The 26,034-nt window shown below is 39.1% G+C and overlaps 3 protein-coding genes, 1 non-coding gene and 1 pseudogene across 6 annotated transcripts; 2 read left to right on the plus strand and 3 right to left on the minus strand.

Annotated features, from left to right (window-relative positions):
* Nucleotides 1-1,044: 1,044 nt before the first annotated feature.
* ranbp1 (RAN binding protein 1) lies at nt 1,045-5,672 on the minus strand. Its single transcript, XM_067522486.1, has 6 exons — nt 5,532-5,672; nt 3,940-4,073; nt 3,678-3,835; nt 3,088-3,216; nt 2,890-2,958; nt 1,045-2,317 (listed from the first exon to the last, which is right to left on the minus strand). The coding sequence occupies exons 1-6, from the start codon at nt 5,544-5,546 to the stop codon at nt 2,169-2,171; spliced, it is 654 nt and encodes a 217-aa protein (XP_067378587.1). The 5' UTR covers nt 5,547-5,672; the 3' UTR covers nt 1,045-2,168.
* On the minus strand, nt 2,558-2,686 carry LOC137136846 (small nucleolar RNA SNORA77). The gene has a single exon (XR_010915634.1). It is a non-coding gene; the product is annotated as a small nucleolar RNA SNORA77 (small nucleolar RNA).
* trmt2a (tRNA methyltransferase 2 homolog A) lies at nt 4,464-10,696 on the plus strand. 3 transcript variants are annotated; one of them, XM_067522479.1, is made up of 12 exons: nt 4,464-4,598; nt 6,872-7,503; nt 7,812-7,920; nt 8,125-8,306; nt 8,398-8,512; nt 8,625-8,740; nt 8,827-8,938; nt 9,162-9,284; nt 9,527-9,602; nt 9,716-9,832; nt 9,929-10,025; nt 10,129-10,696. In XM_067522479.1, exons 2-12 carry the CDS (start codon nt 6,884-6,886, stop codon nt 10,304-10,306), a joined length of 1,845 nt encoding a protein of 614 aa, XP_067378580.1. In that variant the 5' UTR covers nt 4,464-4,598; nt 6,872-6,883; the 3' UTR covers nt 10,307-10,696. The 3 variants fall into 3 exon arrangements, with proteins under 3 accessions (XP_067378580.1, XP_067378581.1, XP_067378579.1); XM_067522480.1 differs by lacking the exon at nt 4,464-4,598 and adding an exon at nt 5,712-5,802; XM_067522478.1 differs by lacking the exon at nt 4,464-4,598 and adding an exon at nt 6,217-6,369.
* Nucleotides 10,697-10,913: 217 nt separating this feature from the next.
* On the minus strand, nt 10,914-21,321 carry dgcr8 (DGCR8 microprocessor complex subunit). The gene is made up of 14 exons (XM_067522474.1): nt 21,164-21,321; nt 19,486-20,454; nt 17,880-18,042; nt 17,147-17,289; nt 16,499-16,838; nt 16,201-16,398; nt 15,599-15,700; nt 15,311-15,409; nt 14,782-14,864; nt 14,528-14,628; nt 14,167-14,273; nt 13,738-13,865; nt 13,235-13,348; nt 10,914-12,524 (listed from the first exon to the last, which is right to left on the minus strand). The coding sequence occupies exons 2-14, from the start codon at nt 20,173-20,175 to the stop codon at nt 12,441-12,443; spliced, it is 2,352 nt and encodes a 783-aa protein (XP_067378575.1). The 5' UTR covers nt 20,176-20,454; nt 21,164-21,321; the 3' UTR covers nt 10,914-12,440.
* A 1,468-nt stretch (nt 21,322-22,789) lies between these two features.
* LOC137136207 (dead end protein 1-like) lies at nt 22,790-25,645 on the plus strand (annotated as a pseudogene).
* The last annotated feature ends 389 nt before the right edge of the window (nt 25,646-26,034 follow it).

Consider the following 26,034-nt stretch of genomic DNA (forward strand, 5'->3'; position numbering starts at 1 on the left):
ATATGGAATAAAAATGGTAAGTTTGGTCTGGTTACATTTGCGTTAAAAATAAACCATTGTTGCCTTTTAAGAGTAAAAGTAAACACTAGAAGTACACTGAGGGAAAAAGATGTATCAGTAGTGTTTTCATTTGAGCAGTAAGTGGCATGAGTTCTGGAAGACCAATGTACAAAGTTATGAGTCCTCCCTTTTAACAGTAAAATGCTAAGAAAGCTAATTTTCACAGGATGCTTTGTCCAACTTCTGATGCGTTCAGTATACTTTCTCCAGAGATTGCAGTATAAAAGCTGGTGGCTGTGGGAGAGCCTTTCTTCCTCAAAACGGTCGGATGTTAGAAAAACTCCGTGTAGTTACAACCCTGGGGCTACTATGATCTCCCTTTTAAGGTCTCACCCAGCTGCCTTACCATGAGCACAGCCATGCTTTTATTGTAATGTTGGGATAGACAGGACTTCTTTTTTGCCATCTGGTGGGTAAGAGGGTCAGTGAAATGGCTCACTGGAACATTTGAATTATTTCACTAGACCGTTATCCGGGGTCGTCTGAACACACCCTGGTCCATAATGACTTAAAGACCCCTGTTTGACCACATATCAGTAACATTGTCATTCCTCTTTAAGATGACTACCATTAGTCAATTTTTGGGGATAGATGACTGTGGGTCAGAGAAAACATTCCTGACCATCGGTAATGAATCTTTTCCTTCAGCCACAAGCTCATTGTTTTCTCACATAGAAAATTTACTATGTATTAAAATGCAAAATATATTATAAATGTATGTGTTCCTATTTTTGTGAAGAGGAAATATTTCCCACTGATCTGAGCAGAGTAAATAAAGTTTCCATCTCTTTAAGTGAATAAAATCGATTCTTGTTATTAAGCAAGGCCAAATGTGGAACACCTATATTAGACATTAAATTTTAACACACAAAACCGTGGCAGTTAAACTGAAACCAATTCTTGAAATTAAGATATGTTGCTTCAACTGCAAAGCTCAGCGTTAGTTACCACAGGAAACAAGTAATTCTTACATCAAGGCAAATGTGGTCTTTGACAGCTTTTATTCAAAGGTGGAGGAAACATTTCAAATCATCTGTGTGCAAATGAAGAGTAACATTCCATCCATATACATGTATTTACAGATGCACTGGCACTTAGATGCACTTTAGAGGCAAAGTTAAGAACTCAATTAGTGGAAAGAAAAGGAAAGGGTGTTGAGCACATATTGATGGGGCACATTCTGTTAACATATACTCTACATGCTTTAAAGTCTGGGAATGTTATCTAAAAAATAGAAACTGGATTTCCTAGTTAGGAACTTAAGTCAGAGTAGAGTAGCTGCATTAAACTCTGATGAACCGTTTACTTGTGACTTGATGTTTTTAAAATATAAAAAAAAAAGGGAAAAGAACGCTTAGCTAAGTGCATCTCCTTATCAGTTATTGGTGGACACTGCACTCTGCAGCATGCATCTGATGCCCTCAACTGTCTGAAGTAGATTCCTCTTCATCAGTCCCCAGTAGAACTGATAAAAGAGAATCAAAAACATTTTCTATAAAGCTCACACTGAAGTCTTCACCTTAATTGCTGTTTAATGGTGGAAGCATGGACAGTGAACAGGGTTAACAAAGGCCCACTGAGATGCATAATGGAATTATACATTTACAATGCACCTCCAGAACACCTTGTCCCTGACACTGTGCTGCTGTCAAGCAGGCTACATTATCCTCTCCCCCTACAAACAAACTCTGCTGCAGAATAACACACACACACAAAAAAAAAGAAAGGAAAAAAAAAAAAAAAAAAAAAAAAACACACCCCAATGTGGGACTTATCACTATCACAAGCCTCTTTTTACAGTTTATCAAAAGTAACATTGAACTGTAGATGACAAGGATGGAAAGCATGGCATTGCATGGTGCAGGGAAGAAAAGGGCTGGAGGAATCGCTTCTTTTTTTCATAAATTCAATGTTATAATTTTTCCCCAGTGGCATCAAGGACTTGTAATCTTGAGGCAAAACCGATAATAAAATTTAAAAAAACAAAACAAAAAAAACAACAAAACTAATAAGATGCAAGTGTCCAAATTCAGTTCATTTAGAGTCTATTGTAGAAAACAAAAGGGAAAACTGATAAATTGAAGATCAGCAAAGCAAGTTCTTGGTTCTCAATTCTTCTCAGCCTTCACCTCCTTTTCCTCATCTTCCTTCTTTTCAGTCCCCTTTTTGTCCCCTTCCTTCTTCTCCACTGATGACTTGTCTTTTACAGAAAGCTCTTCCAGCTTCTCTGCCACTTTGTTTGCACTATCAGTATTGCCTGTGGCAGAAAAAAAAAATGAGGTGTGAAGTCACTTAAAGGTTAAGAAAGTTTGAACACTGCTCAGTTGCATGTCTTTAACTTCCTAAACATGTACATTTGTAGAGACAACTTTAATATTTTCATATTGCACCTGAATTTAGTGTCCTTATAATCAAATCTTTATATAGTCTGAATAATTTATGACTTCAGACGGCCCGTGAGACTATTTAACAACGTGAACCTGTGAAAAATCAAACTCGTAATGTAGCAGAACATAGTGGCACCAGCACTATAGTAAGCAGGCAAAGTGTTACATTCTGCATGTCCATGTAGCAGACAGAAAAAGTCCTCGGCTGGAGAGAGCAGCAAAGAACAGAGTGTGTCTGCATACTCAGGAAACCTGTTACACAAGACGTGATGTTTCTCTTACTTAGATTATTTTTTATTTTCAAGTGCTCACAATACAAACCACTTTAACCTAAATTAAACTATGGATTGATGTGCTACTGGATATAGTGAATTAAAAATCTTAATTGTTTTTATATCAGAAACTGATTTTGAATTAATGCCGCAGTTTAAGTTTCACATACCTGTTCCTTCTAGGTTTTTCCTGACCTCCTCCTTGCACTCATCAAACTTCACCTTGAACTTCTGGGCATCTGTTTTAAAAAAGAAAAGAAGTGTATATTCATATAACAATGCTGTTCAGTGATGAACATTAATAGTAAATCAGGCTGCATTTACAAATAATAAACAAAGATGATGCTACATGACATAAGAATACATACTTTCTGCATTTAAAAAGCGTATTGCCAGGAGTTCAGGTTTGGGGCATTCATCAGCATAATCTGCTAGTGTGTTCCACACCCATGCCCTGTCACTGCCAGCATTGGGCTTCAGCTCCATCGTGGGTTTTACTGTAGTTGACAATAGGGGAAGCAAAGTTAACACATGAGGGAAGCAATATGACCAAGCTTACTATTGGGGGCTACATCTATAAACTGTACATGCTTCAGCTGAACATTTTAGTTTCTGCATATTGCCTTTAGTGTAATCAGAGCATCTGTATTAGTTTTGAACTATGTATGTTCTTATACAAACCAGTAGTATATGTTTAAAATGCTAGGAAAAGGTATTATAGTGTGACTGGGTATCTGTAGTACATGACCTCAGAACACAAGGATTTGTTGTGTAAAGTAGACTACAGAGTGAGCACACACACACACAGTCTCATGTATATCCACAACAGTAATATACAGTAATGCAGTTTGGGAATGTGTTATAAATCCTTGTTAAAGTTGGTTTTCGTCCTAGAAAAAAAATTAGGCTGTATAATGATAAAATAGCAATTCAATTAGATTTTATCAACAAGACTCACTGTGGTGATTGGCGCAAATCTTCAAGGTTCTGTCTCTCCTCATCAGGAGGCGAATTGTGCCCTTCTCCCTGTGTTTCAGCAGCTTGACATCACCGGTACCCCTCTCCTTCCACTCTGGTGGGTCATTTTCAGAGGCAAAACGATATAGTTTAGCCCGCCTGGGAAAACAACAGCACACTTAACAGGATGCCACTCCTTGTGAAGACGCCAAAGTGCTGGCTTACTTAACAGTGATCAAAGAAGACCATGAAAACCTTCTTACATTTTGAAGAGTTCCTCCTCATCCTCTTCTAATGTTTTCACATCCTGTTCAGGAAGTGACACGATGGGCTCAAAGTGGGGATCATGATTGGTGTCCTCTGCACTATCTGCAGTAGTTTCATGGTCATCCTGGTCCTTAATGGAAAAACGGGGAATAAATTAACACGGCAAAAAGATTGCACTTGTTTGTCTGACGTTCAAAGTTCACTTGATCAGCATGTGGTAGAGGTCAGTCTGGTACTTTGAAACTTTCTAGACTGTAACAAAGTGACTTCTGACCAACAAGCAACAGGGATTTAAGAGCTCACTAGTTAAGTAAAGCTTTTGTGGAGAACTGGCGAAGCCTTTTGTGAACCTATGTTGCTGAGCCAAGCATCTTTAATGGTATTTGGAGTTGCTTTTTCTCAGGATGATGAGTGCAGAAATCAACAACAACACAGCACGTACATAATAGGTTCTTCATACAAACGTAACATAACACAAAGACCTGTGGCAAAATGCAAATGCCCGTGTGCAACAGGAAATCAAACACCCTCCTGTAGATTTTCCCTCCTTCTGGTGAAGAACCGAAATTTAGCCGATCAAGTTGCCCTTTTGAGCCGTGAAAGTCAGCCGAATCTCAACGTCCCGGTTACATCTTGGCGAGCGAGCTAAACGGGGGTAAGCTATTTCACCGCTTCTGTTTCAGATAACGCAATAGGTGTATAATCAACCATCCCCCTGGCTCGGAAAGCTGGATGTGGATACTAAAAGTCTGGGCTTGACTTCACCATAAAATGTTTTTTCCAACTTTGTTCGTTTTTTTTTTTTTTAATTTGCGACAACTCATTCTAAAAGTTACGTTACCTAGCTAGTTTAACAGGCCTTTCGCTAGCAGGCTAGGCGAGAGCTAAAAGAGCTTTGCCCACCACAACGTGTGTCCGTGGGTAATGCTGAAGCACCACTTACAGGAACTTAAGATACTTTGTATTCAGTTAAGTGCTTTTCCACTGAGTATTAACCTTCTAATTAATACGTTCCCAATAATACTGAGTCAGTGGGTCCAGCACGCAACTATTAAGTTACTGCTAACATTAGCCAACTTATGTTAGCAACTGTACTGCTTTGATCGGCTAGACAAAGACAATGGAACCAGCTAAGCCCATCGTCGTTAACAAGCCGATGATTTGCAGATTGTAAAATACTATGTTTAAATGACTGACGACTGCAATAGTTTGTAAAATCGTTTATAGTTCTGGGTCCACCATCTTCCTAAGCTAATGCCTGAGGCCAATGGTAACGTGCACACTTCAGATGGCTTTAATCTTATCAACTTTAATTCTGCACTTCTGAATTAATTCTGATCCTGTAGTGCACATATTTAACTTTTGGCCATAAAGTTCTTAAGCTTTCATTACACGTTATAGCCCCGAAAACGTTTAAGTTAGCTGTTCTAGCATCTCGAGAGGCAACAGCATTGTCGGCATCTCTTGGCTCGAGTCTTTCTTTACAAACTTGGGCGAATTATGACACTCGCAAATACAATGTTTGTTACACAATTCAGGTTTTAACGCAAACGCAAGACGTTAGATGACCTAAAACGAGTATCCTCACCTTTGGGTCTGACATATTAATGTAGATGTTTGAAGATTATGGAAGTAGTTCGATAGATTCAAATCCCGAACTGGCCGCCGTCTCCCTTCAGCCGCTCTCACTTCCTGCTACAGCTTTCGCGCGCCGAATTTCCTACGTATGCCCGCGCCCACAGTGTGACAGCGCGCGCACCGCCCCAATACATTTTTATATCAACGGATTAATAATAGAAATATTTGACAGTGTGTATGTGTGCTGTACCAGCCTTTAAATATCAATTTTTAAAATCCAGGTTTGTTTCATTATTCCACTCATTGTGTATTACATTGTGATCTATCTATTTCCTGCGTTGGCGCAGTGTAATAATATATATGTAAATAATGAACTGCATTTAAACTTCGGGCCTCTAAAGAAGATGGGACCTCGAGATCAGATGTATTGTGGCTTCGGATTACAGTGGAACACAATGTATACAGATCAAAACTTTATTATTTACGAAATGCCAGCTTTTAAGTTTTTTAATCATAGGGGGATAGTAATGGTGAACCTGAACTCTTTGTGCTCCTTATTAGCAACAGCATTTATCATTTGTTTAAAGCCTATGTTTTGTATCGTATGCTCTTTTATTTGTGTTTTTAGACCCTTGGGAACCAAGTAGACAGGATTAAAAGAAACTCAAAACTAAAACATTTTCAAAACTTAAAAAAAAATAAACCAAGATAGACGTGAAACTCGAACCCCGAAATGACGACTGTCACTTTAAGGAAAAGTTCATAGGTTACGTCGTACGTGGTTAAGGCAACATGGCGGCTTTTTGTACAGTTTAGCGAGAAGTGGAATTCAAAGTAAATTTAAAAAGGTAAGATGCATAAAAACCGCATGTAGACGTGTTTTCGTCGCTGTTCATGTTTATGTTGGCGGAAACCCGTATATGTTAAATATGAAAATGGTGCATTGATGCATTACTTTATCTGAGCTACAAAGAAGACAAGTTCAGTTAATGGTAGTTGCCCATTCAGCCTGTAGCTAATGTTAGATGCCTCTGAAAAGTGTGAGTGGTGTAAAAGTATTTTCAAGTAACATACAGATGAAACTAAACTCCTTAATGCGTTACCGTGAAGCTGTTTTATGAATGCATCCTTTTTTCTACTTTAATCTAGACTTTGGAGTTAATTGCGACAATTATTAAAAGAGCTACTATGTCTCTCTAAATAAACTTAATATCTGGACACTCTGTCCAGGATGCAGATTGATAAATTCTGCACAGTTAATGGAACAAAAACACGAGACTGTCAAAACAATTAATTATTTTTATTAATGTGATATATTTTAGCTTATTTACTGGATTGTTCATTTTCCAGTCGAACAGAGTGATGGCAGATGTTAGTGGAAGCCCAGTGGCCGATGCACCCCCGTCAAAGGAAGATAAGCCTGATAACCTCTCCCAAGACTTCACAGCTGATTCAAAATTTGACATCAAAGCTGAGGAGGAGAATGAGGCAGCTTCAGACCCTAGCGTGTACCGCTACATCAAAGAAGACCTCTTCACATCCGAGATCTACAAAGTGGAGATCAGGAATTTACCAAAGTTCATCGGCTTCAATGACCTGAAGAAGTTTCTGGCCAAACACAGCCTGAGCCCGCACAAAATCAAGCTCTTCGGCAAGCAGACGTTTGCTTTTGTCACCTTTAAGAACGAGGAGGAGCGCGACAAGGCTATGAAGCTGGTGCACGGTATGCAGTGGAAGGGCCAGGTGCTAAGCGTCAGGCTGGCCAAACCCAAAGCAGACCCCATCCTGAGGAAAAGGAGACAGGAGGAGGGAGAAGGAGCAGGAGGGCAACCCCCATTCAAGCGAACGGAAAGGGATGAGGAGGAGTTGTCACTGAGTGTCCAGATAGCTAATGTGGTGACTCCTCTGTGGAATGTGCCTTATGAGGAGCAGCTGAGGAGAAAGGAGCAGGAGGTGGTGGGGGTTCTGCAGAGACTGGCCAAGTAAGTAGTAAGATTTTTAAAAGAGTCATACCAGATCTGTTGCAGCAGTGACACTAGATAACAACCAATATGTGACTTTAAAGGACAACAGGTAATAAACAATAATTAAAATTTATGGCTCCTGAGGTTTGATGACATTAAAAGCCTTAAAACTGTGCTCTCTTTGATTCTTATCAACTACATCCCTCCACACTAGATTATCTTCTAGTTTTCCATATAAAGGTCTTGTAGAATTATTGGAAAATATACATATCAAACAACTAACAGTAATATCTTTCAACGTAAATGCCACATCGTTTTCTTTTCAGAGAGATTGGCAGCACCAACAAAGCCATGTTGCCATGGCTGTTTGCTCAAAAAGGGAAGTACAATAAAATGTGTTGTCCTCTGGAAGCTATTCAACCATCTCCCACAGAGGTATATGGATATGTTGGGTCTAACTCTTCTCATTTCACACATGCTTGCTTTTGAACATCAGCAACTGCGCAGCTATTGCATATGTTATTTTAAAGGCTGCAGTTAATGATTAATGTCATTGAAGAAGCTGGAAGCAGATAATGTTTGAAAGTTTTGTGTCTCTTCAAATCTGTTATATCTATTTCTCTCCCTGTATCATAACAGACCGAGTACAGAAACAAGTGTGAGTTCCTCATCTCAGTGGGTGCGGATGGTGAGGATAAGACCATTGGTTTTCGCTTGGGAAAATATAAAGGTGGCTCCTGTGCTGTGGTGGGGCCTTCCGAGACCTGCCATGTCTCTGCAGAGGCTAAAAGAGTGGTGGGCGAGTTTCAGAAGTTTATCAGGTACTATTATCTTAAGTTCTTTTGTTTTTAAAATTAAGGCTTCACTCACACTTCACCTATTGCATTCAACTTGCTGTTATTTTGGGAACAGAACAACAACATACTCTGTGTACTGTCCTGAGACATATGAAGGACACTGGAAGCAGTTGACTGTAAGGACAACAAGGACCAAACAAGCCATGGCTATAGTCTTCTTCAACCCACAGGTGATGAAATGTTCTCAACTCCATGTCAGATTGTTTTTCTTTATTTAGAGTTAGAGTCACACAGACTTCGATATCTCCTTCTGATCGCTTTTATTTGTTCTATGACTCTTAGAAACTTGAAGAGGAGGAACTTGATGCTCTAAAGAGGTCCATGAGGGAGTACTTCATGGAAGGAGAGGGGAAGGCCAGTGGCCTGACTTCCCTTTACTTTGTCAGCGAGGGTCAAAGGTAAGTGGGGTGTGGCTTGCAGATCAGTCATCAGTCTAATACAGTCATTTATTATTTTATATTATTATTATATTTTGGTTGTGAAGGACATCTCCTAACCCGGAGGACTTGCCATGTGAGCTTGTAGCTGGAGATGGCTGCATCCAAGAGGAACTGCTGGGGCTAAAATTCAGAATATCCCCTCATTCCTTTTTCCAGGTTAGACAGAAATACAGATTGATTTACCTGAAAGAAATTTAGAACCATATGTTTTTTCCAGCATATTCACTTGTGTTTTTTTCCTTTTGTCTTCATTGTTGAAGCCAGGTATTGAATTTCATACCACATACTGTGCATACATGTTTCTGTTTTTATGACACAGCTTCAAAAATTCTTTCCACATTTTGTGCTAGTGTTAAGTGTGTCAGTGCTAACTGTGCAGGTTAATACAGCAGCTGCAGAGGTGCTGTACTCTGCTGTGGGGGAATGGGCTCAGTTGGATCAGCACAGTACAGTGCTGGATGTGTGCTGTGGGACAGGAACCATCGGAATCTCCCTGGCTAAGGTAATGTTTGCTGTCCCGGTTAAACGTCTGAGAGTATGTTGTTGACTGGCACCTGCCAGTCTGCCTTTTTTTAAGTCCCTTTATAGACACTAGTGTTGAAGAACTATCTGAAGTAAGTCCAGAACGTAACAGCTGATAGCTCAGTTAGAAAAAATGTTGCAGATGTTTTAATGTTAGAATTAGTTAGAAATGGGAGTTTCTGACATTTTTTAATGAGAACTTTTTTGGCTTTTGTTTGCCAGAGAGTAAAGAAGGTGATTGGGATTGAGCTGTGTCAAGAAGCAGTGGAGGATGCCAAAGTTAATGCAAAGCTTAATGGTAGGACACCAAAAACATCACACTACTGTTTTGTTATAGTTTATTAATAACGCATAAGAAACTCCAATGTGCGTAAGTTACTTACATTTTTGTTTCTTCCTTTGTATTTAAAGGTCTAACAAATATTGAGTTTCACTGTGGAAAAGCTGAGGATGTACTCCCAAACATCCTCAGTGCTCTTGTGTCACCCAACATCACAGCCATTGTAGATCCACCGAGGGCAGGCCTACGTGAGTCTTTTTGGGTTTTTTTTTGTAAGCTACATTACAACTGAAATCCACTCACTTTGAAATTTATAAACATAGAATGTTCTTAACTGAAAACAGATTCCAAGGTGATACTTGCCATCAGGAGAGCAGATAATCTGAAGAGGCTCGTGTATGTGGCGTGCAATGCCAAGGCAGCTATGAACAACTTCATAGAGTGAGTCATATTTAATTATTTGGCCTTTTAATAGTGTAGTTGGTACAGCTAAATAAATTATACCAGATATAAATGTTGTTGTATTGGAATTTTTGGTCTTTAGCCTGTGCAGAGCTCCGTCCAACAGAGTTCACGGAGCACCATTCCGTCCAGTGCGAGCTATGGCTGTGGATCTTTTCCCTCAAACAATGCACATGGAGATGCTTCTGCTTTTGGAAAGAGTGGAATACAACTCCCAGCAGCAGCAAATCAGCAGTGGTCAGGATGACAAGAGTTCTTAGCCTTAAATAGCCTTGATAGGTTGCATGATTTTTCCATACTAGAAATGTAAATGTATGCACATATTCCAAGAAGCCCTGGAAAATGTTTTAACATTCATTCATCTGTTCAAACATTTACAAAGTCTGGAAATTGAAAGGGTTTTTTTCTCCTAATTAACACAATTTAACTCGCCAGCATTTCATCAAGCTAAGTCCTTATTTCATAATACAGAATAAATGTGGACTTGAAAAATTATATTGAAATAGGCTTTATGGACTGTTCCCCTTTGCCTGCTATGCTTCTTTAGTTTGACAACAATTGTTACCAATGTCCGACAACTATAAAGCTACTTAGATTGAAGTTCTGTGTTATATCACTATGTAGCTGAATAAAAACAAAGCACTTCAATAGTCAAGACATTTTATTTTGCATAACATCACTAAAAGTCAAAGAGCTCAAGTTGCAATACATACTTCATTTTCTAGGCAGGAACATCTTAAACATGTCGTCAACGCATGTAAGTGTTTTCTCTTCTCGCGGACACATGGCAAGACAACATACACACAGAGGGGAAAGCACATTCTTAAAGCATATACTACATCACAACAACCTTGTTTAAAAAAAAAAAAAAAAAGTCACAGCCCAAATACTTGACAAAGAATGCACAGCAGTTTTTCTGTTCTTTTCCACGTAATATTGAATCTGCTCCTTCCTGTGTTTCCACTATAGACCTTGCAGCCACCTTAAGTAATCTATAAAATGCATAAGACTGTATAGAAGCTTTGGTGTACAGTTTCATCAGCTTGTGGTGGAATAAAAGACTCGATAACGTTTTGTTCAGGTCAGTGTACCTACTGAGTTTGGCAAGGCTGTTGAAGACCTGTCCTTACTTGTGGTCAGGAAATTATCAGCTGTCACTTTGTTGGTGAACATACACAATACATCATTCATTAAAAACGTCTCACAACGCACATGCTGCATTTTCCTAAATTATCTCTTTATAAGAATCTTATTTAAAATACTAATTGGCTAAACAAATGCTTCATCACTCTTGCCACCTTATGAAGATTTTTCGTTTGTTTTAGGTCCAATATAGTATATACTCTGAGCCCTTTGTGAAATGGATTAACTAAGGCAACCTGTATTACATAATTTTTTTTAAGGGCATGAAAAATGCAAGCAACTAAGATGTAACAAATCATTAGTTGGTGTGCACGGAATGAATAGTTACTTAAAAAACTAGCAAGAACTAAGAGCATTAAAGAAATATTCATTTTTCCATTACTGTATGCAGTGGCCATGTGCTGGGGTTTACTGAAATGTAAGCGCATGGAGCAGGAATGAGTTTCTAAAGCAAATATGGGGGATGGAGTAGGGGTGTCAACGCCTCCTCTAAAATACAAGCCACCTCAAATATCCCAAAAGCAGATAGTCTTGTACAAACAGCATAATCACTCAACAAAAATATCAGGCAGGACACAAGTGCATAACAGTTCTGAATAATGATCACTTCACAAAGCATATTTTAATTCGTGCAAACCAAGACAGCCACTTTGCATTCTGAGGATAAACAAAACAGCATATTTTGTCTTCTTCATTCAAACTATCTGTAACACCTACCATTAAAAATATCCAATAGACAAGTAACTTTGTTTCCTAATTAACTGAATGGTATAAAGACACAAATATTAGTAGTCCCTTTCCAACACAAACAAAACTATTAAGTACTGGTGCTTGTGATCGTGACTGTGGATAATCAACATTTCCAAACCAAACTAATGTGTGTAATGGTTCGTGTGGTCAGAGAAGCATGCCTTTTTTATGTTATGTGGTTCATATTATCAAGTCACGTTAACTTCTTTGCACCCTGGGTGATGTTTTTTAGCACTATAGCTAGGGTGCATCTAGAGAGGTAAACAATTTTTGCTCTACAGCTGGTTAGTGCATTTAGTCCTACCCTTATATCTACCAGCTGATCCAATAAAATATGAATGTAGTAAACAGCTCTACCGGCATAGATAATCTGTTAGTAACACTATCAACACTTGATAACAGTAGATCTCAGTGATGCATAATTAAGTAATGAATGGTGGTGTCTGTGATGTCTGACAGTGACTGGGTTTCAGTGCTGTGGTTCATCAGTGATTCTGAGACTTAAACATCGACAGTGCAGAGGGGTTCACTTCCTGGCTGGGCAGACTCCATAATAGTCATCTTGGGTTTCTTCCTTGTTTCCTCCTGGTACGAAAAAACAATTTAAAATAAAACATGACAAGAAATTTGTTCAGAAAATCAGCCGAAGTATTCCAAGCACTGGAAATAAATTTACACTACACTGTTCAAGATGTGTATTAAAATGTACTCCGTTTTTGAGCCTCAATAATCAAGTGTAGATGCAACAGAAAACAGAATCATTTTTCCTTCACTAATCTGTCTAGTGACAACATTTCTAAAACCCATTTACTATTAAGAAAAATAGCCCTCAACAAGTCATACACTTAGTTTTATTTCTAAGGCTCAGTTAGTAGGCATTTTTCAGAGAAGACATCGTGGATATTAATACACTTAGCACACCAACTCACTGCTGTGGCTTATGACTTGTTCAATTTAACTCTGAAGTGGATTTTGAGGTTGGGTTTGCCCAGGTTCATCTGATTTTCCAAGTCAGAGATCTAACTTGGAAGTGTAACACGCCATTATTGCATAGCATACACAGCTCACAATAAAATAGTAGTGGTAATAAAAAAATGCCTGCTGTAAAAATTGCGTAATTTTTACCAATAAATACTAAAGAAAATCAAGTACAATATATAAACATTAGCTAAAAATAATGTCTCCCTACAAACCTGCTTACCACAGAAAGATGCATTGTTATTGGTGACAAATACAAAAGGCTTGGAAAATGTTCAAATCAAATTTCATTAAATAATTCTGGTTACAGCTCTCACCCTCTGTGTGGCCAATTTCCTCATTTCTTCCTGGAGTTTGTTCAAAATATGAAGGTTTGGCTTGTTCTTTTTGGCATACTGCTGGAGCTCAATCACACTCTTGTCTGAGCTCTCCTGCAACACAGAGGTTGTTTAAAAGTCATGAAGATGAGCCTACAAACTCAATTATTAGAAGTATTAGTGCTATTTACATTCTACTGGTTGGCTTTTCATGTGGCAGCCAGCAAGAATCAAGGTTCACAGTAGAGTATATGGCCTGTAGTAGCTTTCTGAAGCAATTATTTGATTAAGTTTGTTTTTACCTTGTTCACACTGTCCTATCATTGGTGTCACACTACTCAACAGATAAGCATTAATGTGCCAGCAAAAGCACGAAAGATGGCTAGCCAGCAATCATTGACAGAAACATATTGTAAAACACCCATACGTGAACAAAATTAAGCCTTTAAAACAAATTTCCAAATCATAGAATATTTCGAGCAAGTGTTTTTGAGGGTACCTACCTTCTTCACCATCTTATTGCTCTCTCTACCATACATGCGCAGCAGTGAGCCCCAGTTCTTGACATGAGGATGAAGCATCTGTAAGATCTTCTGGGATGCTAGTTGTTTGCCAACCCTCTTGTTCTTGCCTGGCGAGAAACATGCAAAAAAAAATAAATAAATAAAAATCACTTAAAGCTATATCCATGTTAACAAGAGTTACCACAACAGACATTGGTGATAACTATTCGGCAGAAAAACAAGTGCGACTGTATATGATGCACCAGTACCAGTGTTTTAAAAAGCCCCAATACAACGTGAGTGATTGAGCTTCACAAGCAAAGAAGTTTCTGAACTAGAGAAAACTAACCTAACAGCTCTCTTATCAACTCTCCAGTTATCTGATCAGGTTTCAACCTCACTGTTGAATGAGGATTAGGATGTACTTACACCATCCACGCACAGTATGTTTTCCACACGTCATCACATATTCACTCTTCTGGTTTTTTCCTGGGATCACCTCAAATTTAATGCTGGTGTCCCCCATTCCATGATTTCTGTATGGAAGACAAAACATCAAAATCTAAAAAAATGTCATCCTGACACTTGGTACTTTCTTGGTTGTCAACAGTGAGATGACAGGTCATCAAACTTAGTATGACAAGTGAAAAGGTACATAGTCAAACTATGAAAGACAGTTTGACTATATACTGTGAAAAGATGGACATACCAATGATTACTACAATTAGATTTAGGCTCAATGTTTCACAACAAATATATTAATACATTTACCTTATTGGCTCATTATTACCTTTTAAGGCACTCATGAAGAATCTGATATGGCGAAAGTAGTCCTGCTTTGTTGGTCAGCTCATACACCCTTGAGTCCTCTATACTGATATGATTAAAATACTGTAGGACAGATCACAGTGAATATTACCACTTTTATCTTAGAACACAATCTACGTTTCAAAGCAGATCTTGATGATAAACCTAATTTGTTCTACTTCACTTAAAATTGTTTTAGGTAGAGACATAAATGTAAAACAATAATAAAATAAATACCTCCAGCTCATCACCCTCAACAGGCTTCTCCTCTGAGGTCTGTTTCACAAAGTCAGGGATGAGGATTTCCAGTGTGGCTCGAGCTGCAGTTCACAGCAGATTACATGTGAGAGCAGCAGTGGAAACATTATACAAGGCTAATTATAGGCTAATTAAAAAAAAAAGAAAAAGGAAAAGATTTGTATCTGGAAAGGTGCCACAATCTGAATTGAGCTGAACTGATTCCAACTGTTCATTCCACTTGTCAGTAATTTGTTGGATTAAACTAAACTAATGAGAAGCACATTGGATTCGTCAAGTGATTTACACAGCTAATGAAAACCACTGTACATCACTTGTCTGATTCCAGAAATCCACCTCCAATTTATTTATGCAGTTTAACTCTTAAAAAGGCCTTCTTAAAATATAGACAATCATAGAAAAGTCTTGCAATCTCAGCTAACCCTAAAGCTAAAACAGTGACCATTCATTTAGGACGTACACCAGCCAACATATCACATGGCTTATTACAGTAAATTTAAGAAATTACCAGCTTTATTCTTGGCAAGTTTTTTACTGCTTGCAGTTCCTGTGCCATAAGTTACTCCATCTATAATGACTGATGCTCCAAAGGGTTCACTTGGGTTCTCTGTTTGAACACACACAAAGAAATGGGATTTATTTGATATGAGTATCTTGTAACAATCAATAACAAACTTGAAACTTCATCTCAAAAGAGATAACAGCAATACTTGTGTGAACACAGGCAAGCATGTGTGCCTATGTTCACACTGTGTGTATGTGACACAGGCATAAAAACAACTTAAAAACAACTTACCACATTCAAAAAAGTTGTAAACAGGTCGAACCTTTAGGACACGTTGCATATATTCATGCAAGATGCAAACTTCTGACTTCCCATTAGGGTTGATGACAAATTCTGTACAAAATAATAAGAAGTGAAATCCATCAGCAAAAAACTAAATATATAAGAAATACTCAAATAAATTAGAGTATGCCGTGCACAGGCAGTGTTTTTAAAGCCTCCCACATTTGAACTCTGATTTGAACTCTGACGTTTATGCAAAGACATAAACAGAAAAAAAAGCCAGCCAGAGCAGCCAACCTTTGGTAATTTGACAGGGTAAAATGATTTAAAAATTATATAAACTGAGTTTATCACAATGTAACAATAGTTTAATAGCATTTTAGATGACCATGGAGTTGTGTCACATAGATATTAGCTATTGGAACTAATTTGCTGTTCTTATGGTTTCACTGAATTTTTTGTGCTTTCGGCTTATCCTCTGAGTTCAGGGTCGCCACAGCAGATCATTGTCCACATGTTGATTTAGCACAGTTTTTTACGCCAGATGCCATAAATGTAAGACTTGCCTTTAAAAAAAAAAAAAAGTGTAAGCATTAAAAAGAGGATATAACCTTTCTTAGTTGGTGCATCTTGAACTGATAGTGTGATGAGTTTCTGGTTGGCAGGCAGAATAGGTCTCTCTGACTCTGCTTGTTTCCTCTTCATGTCTCTGTTAAACTGCCGTCGCTCAGCCCATGTACGAAACTTCTTTACAGTGACTTGTTCAAAATCAAAGCATTTTTCCAGGTAGAGGCGAAATTCTTCAAGTTCTGAAATTTTTTAAAAAGTTAGATCACTTGAAAAAAAGTTTAAGAACAATGAAACCTTTAAAAAGTCTACCACTGCCAGTATATGGTGAAAGCCACTTACCAATGGACTCATCCTTGCACACCTCCACCTTGGCCCTGACTTGTCCTAAGGCTCCTTGGGCGGTGTCACAGGGCTGGGACTCTTTACCCTGCATGCTGTTATCAGGGGTTCCCTCTCCATCTGGGCCACCACCACTCGAAATGGAGGGAGCGGTGTGGTCATGCTCCTCAGCTGAAGGAACTGACTTGCCTGCTTTTTCTTCCTCGCTGTTCTCCTCTCCGGGCTTGACTGGAGACCCCTCTGCTTTAGGTGGCACCTCCCCATTCCGCTCCTTTTCCTCCTGTTCCTTCATTTTCTTGTAGTGCAGGCAAGGGATGCTGCTAGTAGGAGGGTCATGTTTCTGGTTTTAAAAAAAATAATAAATAAAAATATAAAAAATAAGGAAGAAAGAGTTGTGACAAACTGTGTCAACACTAAGTCAGTTAAACAGCATACATTAGTTTTAATAGCTGAGCTCAACATTTCCATGACCTTAAAACAGGTCAAATAAATAGTTTTTAATCTCTGAATTGTTCTGATGCAGTCGATCTTTGAACAGTTTATCTCTAACCAACATTTCTGCCTACAGAACTGACATATGCAGTCAATTACAAACTGCTGCATCAGCATCGGCAGTTTATTAAATATGACATATGTGATGTATCTTACCCTAATACTGCCAGTCCCAAGGAAGTAGGGTCTTGACCAGGTAACCACTCTGGTCTCTCTGTGAAGGTAGACTGGAATGCCTGAATTATGGAATGTCATGATCCATCCATCAGGTAGAGGCTCAGTGGGTGGTCGCCCACGACCTGGCATATGGAAAGACAAGACAGACGAGGCAGTATTGCTCCATTAATGATTGTAACCGAGTTACTTAACTGCACTGACTGATATTGAAGTCATCTATACAGGCTAATGTAGTAATATTTTGTGTTACGATGAATATTAATGAACCATATACAATTTCAGCAGTGGCATGCATACCCAACTGAATGGATATAGAAGAAAACAAAACTCAGTTTTAGATACAATAATTAAAATGATAGAAGCTACATAGAAGATAGAATAAAGTTTAACATACACTGTAATTGTCAATGCAGGCAATACAACACTTTCATTTTACAAAACGGCTACTAATTAGAGAATTTCTGTGTGTCACAATGGATTCTTCTAATTGCAGGAAGCAGTTGAGAGATATTAACATATGGCTACAGGCAACATCTGACATCGGATTTCACCACACTATTATTTTAAGATCTATTAAATAAATATACACTTATTAAGAAGATGCAAAACATATGTGACAGATAATGTTTAGAATACCCACTGTGCCAAAACCACATTCAACTGCAAGTTCCTTCATAGTATATAACCATAAAGAGAAATATCCACAACTCACTCTTTAGGACAGTCTTAATTTTGGTCATCATGGGCTGAACACCTCCTTCACCATCCGACTGATGATCACTTTCCCCACCATATTTGTCCTCTGCTGGACGCATCTTTTTTGGTACCGGCATACCTTCCTCCAGTAGCGCATCCACATCATTGTCAAACTCCTCCTGGAAGAGTCAGTGGTTAAGCCCAGTAGAGAAGGATGAGTGAACATTTTAAGAAATGTAAGATTTTTTATTTTTTTTTTTTTTTTACATGAAACACTTGAACTCAACTGATCCATAAACAAAATAAATGCCTGAATGACCAGAGCTATGCTAAGCAAATAAATAAATAAATAAATAAATACTCTGCTAAACATTTTTCTTTAGGATATTTAATTTTATATAAAGTAACATACTGCAGTGATAAGACTCGTTAATTTGGGTAGGTTACAGAGTCCCTGGTTTGATTTTGGCAGGGCCTTTAGTTATTTGTTGTTCTCTCAGCCTGTTTCTTCCCACATTTCCAGTCTGTATCTACACAACTCACAATTAATAAAAAGCCAAAAATGCCATAAACTAAATGCAGAGAGCTGTAAAAGACATACAGTACACTGATCAGTCACAACAGGTGTTTTTACTGTTTGTGAAAAAAAAAATTCTAGCAATGAACAATTATAAAAACACAAACATTAAAACCACCAAGTGTTTTTTTTAAATCTTTTACTGTTTATTTTAAAAGGGAAACTTTGCATTTAACCAAAGAAATAAAAAATTACACTAACCTTTTCCAGCACCTCACATTTTCAATAACAATATTTATATACAGCCCCCCTAAATGGTTTGAAATTTGATTTCTAATTCAGTTAATGTGGTTCCTCTATATTCCCTGTAGCCAATAGCATAGCCATAAATGTACGGCCCAGCCTGTATTTGCATTTGGAAAAATTGCTAGCTAGTGGCTACTTGAACTTTCAGGATTAAACACACTACCAAGTTGTTATTTTGTACTGAAGATTTGGAACTATGGATGTACTGTGGCATAAAAATGTTAAACACCTTGATGGTCTCAGGTCACACACTGTTAAAAAAACTAAGCAAAAAAAACCCAAAACAAATCCACAATAATTTAGACAGCCTATTCATATGACACATTTAAAATCCAGGAGCTAAACTGGTTTGGAGGAATTGCTCCTGGTACCACAGAGAGCGCATAATCAGAAAGTCAAACTTTTTAGAACTCTGTCAGTTTGTAATATTATGAAAAATTATGCCAATTTGAAAATTATTTTAGGCTTTTTAGCAGCATGTTATCTTTGATCAAGGCAAGCTGCAAAATTAGGCTGTTTCCATTTATGACATTTCACAAAAAATAACCAGGTACATGAATTTAAATAGTCCACTGTTGGTCCAGATATTACATTGCAGCAAAGGTTGAACCAGTTTGAGATTTTGTGCTAATGTCCTGTGTTTGCACCTCTACTGTGCTGATGTAGTCATCCGATTAAAATGATGCAGTTCTGATAATGTATTGGCCCGTGTAAGGGCTAATCTATTTCTGTTTGACAAAAATGGCCAAACTGGTTTGTGCAATTTACAAGGGACACTGCAAATTAAGAACAGACATACCTCATAAGAGTAAGCTGTGGCCTCATCATCTGCTTGCTCCTGCTGAACTATGACCTCAGACTTAAAGCCGCCATGCTCCCCATCATCAAGGAAGTTTTCGTAGAAGTCATCCAATTCATCCAGGACAGCGAACTCTACCTTATTTTCCAGGTCTACCTCAGGTTCTTCTGATCTTCTACCTGCTGCATTTCCTGCTCCAGAGCTACCCGCAGTTACTTCCTGCTCACTAGTTAAATCATGCATCTCACCATTTAGGCTGCCTAAGCCATCATCAGTTCCTCCTTCTTGCCCTTCACCTGTGTATAAAACCTTTCTATCTTTACTATTGCTAGTTTCAGTAAAGCTGACACTGATCTTAACATCTCTGAGCAGCTTGAGGTCTGGAAGAAACGTGTTGACTGGGGTTGCGTGGCGAGCTGTTCTGGGACACAGTGGCTGGGAATTGCCCTCATCTGACAATTGGCTACAGAAAGTTACTGAGCCTTTGTTGAGGGGGTGCAGCGGCTTGGCTTCCCCGTCCCCTGGGGTGTATGTGTATCCATCACCACCAGAGCTAACGTCCATTACCTCTGCGTCACTGGACGTTTGCAGGGGAGGTGGTGGAGGTGCTGGAGGTGTTCTGCCCTCGTCTTGGCCAAAATAATTAGGTGGCTCCAAGGGAAGTGGGGGTAATACTTCATCTATTTCCATAGCCTCTAGATTAGGAACTACACCTTATTCAGAGTAATAATTTATTTAAAAATCTGACCTGCTGAGAGGCTCTCTTCTTATCTAAAACCAGAATTCATGCAGAAGCGCATTCCTGTATAGACCACGCACCAGAGGTGAATATGCTAAGCTGACTACATTGCTCTTTTCATTAATGTAGACAGCTTTCAGAATCACTGTCTCAATTATTGGAAATCACAATGCATTCAGCTTAATACAGGATCTAGGCATTGATCATCCTCCAACAGGATCTTCTGGTAGCTAGAGAAAGGGGAAAGCAAGAGCAATTATGAGATAATTAACTCAACTGGGCATAAATATAGGGATAACTAACTTGTAATGTACTAATGTAATATTTTTTTGCTTTCTTACATTCGTTTTTCAGTATTTACCTACTTCAACTACAGAAATGTGAACTTTTTAAAATACACAATGCGTGCTTCAAAGACGTTTTTCTACAAATTCAATATTTCTATTGCTCTACTTTCTATAATGATCAAATCCTCTTTTGCTTCAGTTAACTACATATGCAGTTTTTTCAGTAATGTTAATCTCTTCAACCTTTAGGCTTCAATTTTAAACAGTTGCATTTCCGTCTATTTCCAGCCACTTTCAGCAATGCTTGAAAAATTATTCCGGCTCTGAAACATTTGTAAATTATTTTCTTCCGGAATTGCCTCCTCAAGTTAATTATGTAGGTAGCCTAGCTGAGGAAATTGGATTTGAAAATGCACATACTATTTTTTTAAGTTTAACGTTTATTCAAGGAAAAAAGTTATTGTAAAACGAAAATGGCCGTAACGACGTTTTAGCGCATCCTTCATGTCTGCAGCTGCACATCGTGCCCCTAGTAACTTTAGCATATATGCTAATATGCTAACAAGCAATCAAGAGGCTAACTTATACAGTGCGCTACGACTTTAGAAATGGTCAGCTACCCCGAAACGTATTATGTTACAGTAATACTCACCATTAAATATTAGCCAATTGCCTCCTAAAGGGTATCCAACTACCTTTTATTATTATTCTATTATCGACGAGCCGCTATTTGGCCTCCAATGCAAGCCCGACATCTTGAAGGAATCCACACAGCAGCAAACCACCTCAAGCCCCACCTCGTATTGCCGGCGTTGTAATGAGTGATTTGCCAGCGGGCCAATCATAACGTCCGTTTCCAGCGCCTACCGGCATGCCGGAACCAATGTCCGTTTGACATTTTGGCCAACGAGCAACATGTTCTGTGCCGACTCTCCTCCACCCACTGACCCTCACCTGCAAGAATATTACAAAACGGAAGAATTTAAACACGTTTTGAATTCACTTATGTTAACTCAAATCAACGGCTTTCGTTTTTTTGTCGCATTCCGCTGCTTTAATTTTTACCCCGGATGCCCTTTGTGCCGCAACCCTCCCATTTTATCCGGGCTCGGGACCGGCATCAGGGTGGCCCTTGATTCAATCATGTTAACTACTTTTTCGAACTATTTTGTCTATTTTCTCAAATCCTTTGATGTTTCGAAAAATAGGATTTCAAGAAAACACCACAGAATATGCATTCGTTTAAATTAGATCCTGCACCATCAATATGTCTAAACGTGTGGCTGTTTTGGCGATATACACACTACTTTTTTCATATTTGTGTTAGTAATTAGAAAAAAAACTTAGATAGACAGATAGACCGCAGATTATCTCTCCTGACACATAATTACAGAAGGATGTCAATCGTATTATCTCAATTTGCTATTTTAGCTTTCAATTTATTAACCAGGAATTGGCAATAGTACAAAGACATTAGGATAAATTATCAGCTCAAATTAACATCATATTTAGCAAATGTCAGTGGAAAAGCAGCATTTGAATAATTTATATATATAAATTGATGTAGTTTTTGTAACATATAGAATTGCATAGGGAAGTACAGGAAGCCACCCTTTGCTCAAATGTGTTTTACTGCAGTTTTGGTAGTTTGACCCCCCCCCCCCCACTGTGCTCCCGGAATCACATCATCTCATCTACTGACCACCACCTGTGCTTATCTGTGAAGAGGATGTGTTTTACTCTCCTGTCTGCCTGCACTACATCTGTCAAGAGCTAAATTTCTTTGTTTGTAGAATTCAGCCTGATTTTTGATCCAGCTATCATTTGGAACACCTGTTCTTTGTGCCAACATTTACCTGTCAGTGCATAACAAATAAACAGACAAGAAGCAGCAGGCAAGACGGGGAAAATTCACATCCAGCATGTGAACAGTCAACATCACTGCTCCCTACAAATGTGTGATCTCCCTTGTCCTCTTTCTTTACAATGTAGGAACCCCTCAACACTTGACCCCCTCTCACCATATGTGAGAGCACTGGGTCAGCTATCCTTCAGGTTTCTGGGTCATTGTTAGGATTAAAGAAAATATCATTAGAGTTTCCCACTATTAAGGTACAAGGTCAGGAAAAATGCCCTAAAGACTAAAAACCCTACTATCCACTGTATACAAACTATGTTTACATACATTTTCTGAGAGTCTCAAAAAGTTCCATGCATCCATCCATCCATTATCTTTAACTGCTTATCCTGTGTAGGGTCGTGGGCTGGGGCGGGAGCTATGCGAGCAATCATTGGTGGGAGGCGGGGTACACCATGGACAGGTCTCCAGACTACCTCAGGGCCAGCAGAGAGACAGACAGACAGACAACCATTCACACCTAGGGCAATTTAGAGTCCCCAGTTAAGCTAGCTGGCAGGTGATTGAATCACAGATCTTTAAACTGGGGGGTGGCAGTGCCCACCACTCCACTACCACCCTGCCCCCAGCTTTCTTAATTTTTCCTGTTGTCAGAGATTAGTAACGACAGCTCTGTCACTCTGAACCGTTTGTCGATGGAAGTTTATGATGGACTCAACCACCTAAAAACTATCAACAACCCTCTAATGGTCCCCATCCTCTGGAACAAACATGCCAGGAGTCTGTCTGATGGCTTTAGGTTAGCGTCACACCGACATGTCAGAGCACATTTCAGCTCCTTACTAAGACTATTGCAGATTCCTCACTTTACCTGCATAATACTGGCACAGTTTTACACTTTCATATATTTCACACCACACTTAATCCTCATTACACAGCCCATATCTCTTTTCAGTGTGCCAATTGTAATTAAATGTAAATACATTTTAAATGGATTTTACCTTACTTTTTTCATTTCATAACTTATTTTTTTTAGCTCTTGTGCATAACAAAGTACATGGAAAATAAAACAGAATCTGACACTTCTTTCAAGTTTTGTTTGATATTCTTAATATCCCTCTGGCTTTTATTCGGTAAGTTAGATAACTTTACAAACATTCCTCTAGCATTACAGCTTCATTAAAATATATTATCATATTTTGACTTAAAAATGCAATTTCTACAATGTATTTATAGCATATCTTATGACTTTGCCCAACATAATTGTGAACATTATCACCAACTAAATTTCAGTGTGATATAACAACTGCCAAACATATCACTGGCATCTAGTTGTGTACCTAAACTAAAAAAATATTTGAAAGACTTGCTGTCATCTAATGCACCATGGCCATGCAATCCTTCCTCTGTGGTCATTGTTGACACTTGACACACAAACACATACTGAGACACACCCACTCTGGTTGGACGTTTGACCACTTTGCTTGCCAGCTCGATTAAAATTGGTAGTTTATGACACAGATCTGACTCTTAAGCATCATCCACATATTTCCAATAGGGTTGAGGTCAGGACTTTGGGAAGACCACTTTAAAGACTGATTTATACATTCCACAACCATTGATTTAAGCTGAAAAAGGTTAAGGTACTTTCCTTCCACTCGGCTCCAGGTCAACTGGCAACAAGACAGTTTTAAAGGGGGATGCTACCAGGACCATGCTTGGGATTAATTGCCTCATCTGTACTTCTCCAAACATACCTCTGGTCACTGTGGCCAGCAACTCAATGTTTGTCTCACCTTTAAAACTTCCATCTTTCCTTTCTCCAAAAACAAGCAGTTAAAGCCTTTAGTTGAGGTTTTAAAGGACATAAGTTATTTTTTAAGTGAATCATAATCACCCATACATGTTCTAAAATTAATATGGATTCTTTTCGAGCCAGATTTTATCACTTATCATCTGCACCGTTGATTTTTTTATTTTTATTTTTTTGTCCTTTCGGCTTATCCCGTGAGTTCAGGGTCGCCACAGCGGATCATTGTGCGCATGTTGGTTTGGCACAGTTATTACGCCGGATGCCCTTCCTGACGCAACCTTCCCAAATGTCTACCGGGCTTGGACCGGCACTGCACAGCTGGGGATGGGAATGTGCTGTTAGCCTTGATTAAGTTGTTCATTTGCGCCTCCAATACCTCCACTGATGTCCCAAAAAAACATTAGAGGCACCACTTCACTACTTCTTTATTCCACAACATGTAGTTGACATACATATTGTCCAAACGAATGTGAATTGCAACAATCGAGATCGCTGACAAACAAGCTAATCCATGCTGCAGGCTGATAACTAACTAAAGAAAAGTATAGAAGATCGTCCCTGACCATCTAAGCCAATGTCCTCTCTGTCTCTCACTTCCCAGTGTCCTGTCTTCCCATGCAAACAACCGATGATATTTGATTCAGCAGGTGTTTAGAAAGGGCTCTAATAGCCCTTCCTGACGCCTACTAGGACCAGCTGATCCCCCTGGTTGGCTCTGTGGGCCCGCTCTGGGAGTTTCAGCTCATGATAAACTTCAGCGGAGAAAACCGGGGCTTCGCATCTGCGGCTCATCGGGGGCAGCTTCCGAAGCCACCCGCCTGCTGCACGGCCACATGCTGCAGCCCGCCTTCTTCCTCAAAGTCCAGGGCAGCATTGAGAAGAGACACTTGTGTATTACACACCTGCCGGCGGCCATTAGCTGAGAGGAGCTACTGCAGGTTCTGCGTGCGCGTGCGCGTGCGTTCTGCTTCGTCAGACAGGAGGTGTCCGCTATTGTAACATTCTCGTCCCACTATGCTTCTTCTATGGCCAAGAAGATGCGGAGGTGGAGGCGTTCAATAGGCAGTTTGGACTGACCATCTCAGTCCAGTGGCAGTCAACAGTGAAGCCGAAGCAAGACGAGCCTCTGCCACCACAGAAACATCCCCGGCCTTCACCCTTGAAAACCAAATCCTCTGTTCCCCAAAGCCCTCAGTCCTGCATCCTCGTCCCACAGGTTACTGCAGAGCAGTGGGAGGACCCATTTCCCTTGTGAGGCTGAGGACACCTTTAGCCTCACCGCTCCTCCACAGTTTCTCCCTCCTCCTCTCAGGGGTCTTCAGGCTCAGGAAGATCACCAGTGTTGTTCGTTGACTGGCTGTGGGCAGCCACTCTGACAGGTCCTGTAGAGGTTAGCAAGCTCACCAACTGAAATTATGGGAGACCATAATTTCTTACTGCAACTCTAAGACTGTTTTGGTAGTGTTCTATACAGAGACTCTCTTTGATCTTTGATTGGATGCTATTATCACTAATATTACTGTATCAATACACTTCATGAATGCCCAAAGTGAAAATCATGCATTCAAAATCTACTTGATTAACAAGACAAGTTATCAAAAGATAAAGTACTACACGATCAGACTGAATATTTAGGCATCAGTGCACAAGTAACATTAAAATGTTTGCAAAAGTGCATCTAGTTTCAAGTACTTTTATTTGACCCCCACCAAACCAGTACTAATGAGAAGTCTGTAGTTAGACAAAGTTCTTCTGCACAAAGTTTTTTTCTGTACATTTTTCCCCCCTAATCTTTGTTTTTGGGAAAAAAATGAATAATTTTAAATTGTTTGGTCTCAAACTTACTATGAGA

This window comes from Channa argus, chromosome 11 (genome assembly GCF_033026475.1).
Source record: "Channa argus isolate prfri chromosome 11, Channa argus male v1.0, whole genome shotgun sequence".
NCBI lineage: Eukaryota > Metazoa > Chordata > Actinopteri > Anabantiformes > Channidae > Channa > Channa argus.

Coding starts and splice junctions, on each gene's coding strand:
- ranbp1 (XM_067522486.1), bottom strand. Junction 3,836..3,939: donor GAGGAGGAACTCTTCAAAAT/GTAAGAAGGTTT, acceptor TTGTTTTCCCAG/GCGGGCTAAACTATATCGTT. Junction 2,959..3,087: donor ACGCTTTTTAAATGCAGAAA/GTATGTATTCTT, acceptor TTTTTAAAACAG/ATGCCCAGAAGTTCAAGGTG.
- trmt2a (XM_067522479.1), top strand. CDS start 6,884: ATGGCAGATGTTAGTGGAAGCCCAGTGGCCGATGCACCCCCGTCAAAG. Junction 7,504..7,811: donor GTTCTGCAGAGACTGGCCAA/GTAAGTAGTAAG, acceptor TTTTCTTTTCAG/AGAGATTGGCAGCACCAACA. Junction 8,939..9,161: donor CCCCTCATTCCTTTTTCCAG/GTTAGACAGAAA, acceptor CTAACTGTGCAG/GTTAATACAGCAGCTGCAGA.
- dgcr8 (XM_067522474.1), bottom strand. CDS start 20,175: ATGGAAATAGATGAAGTATTACCCCCACTTCCCTTGGAGCCACCTAAT. Junction 15,410..15,598: donor TTACAACTTTTTTGAATGTG/GTAAGTTGTTTT, acceptor GTGTTCAAACAG/AGAACCCAAGTGAACCCTTT. Junction 13,866..14,166: donor ACATACTGTGCGTGGATGGT/GTAAGTACATCC, acceptor GTTTCTCGCCAG/GCAAGAACAAGAGGGTTGGC.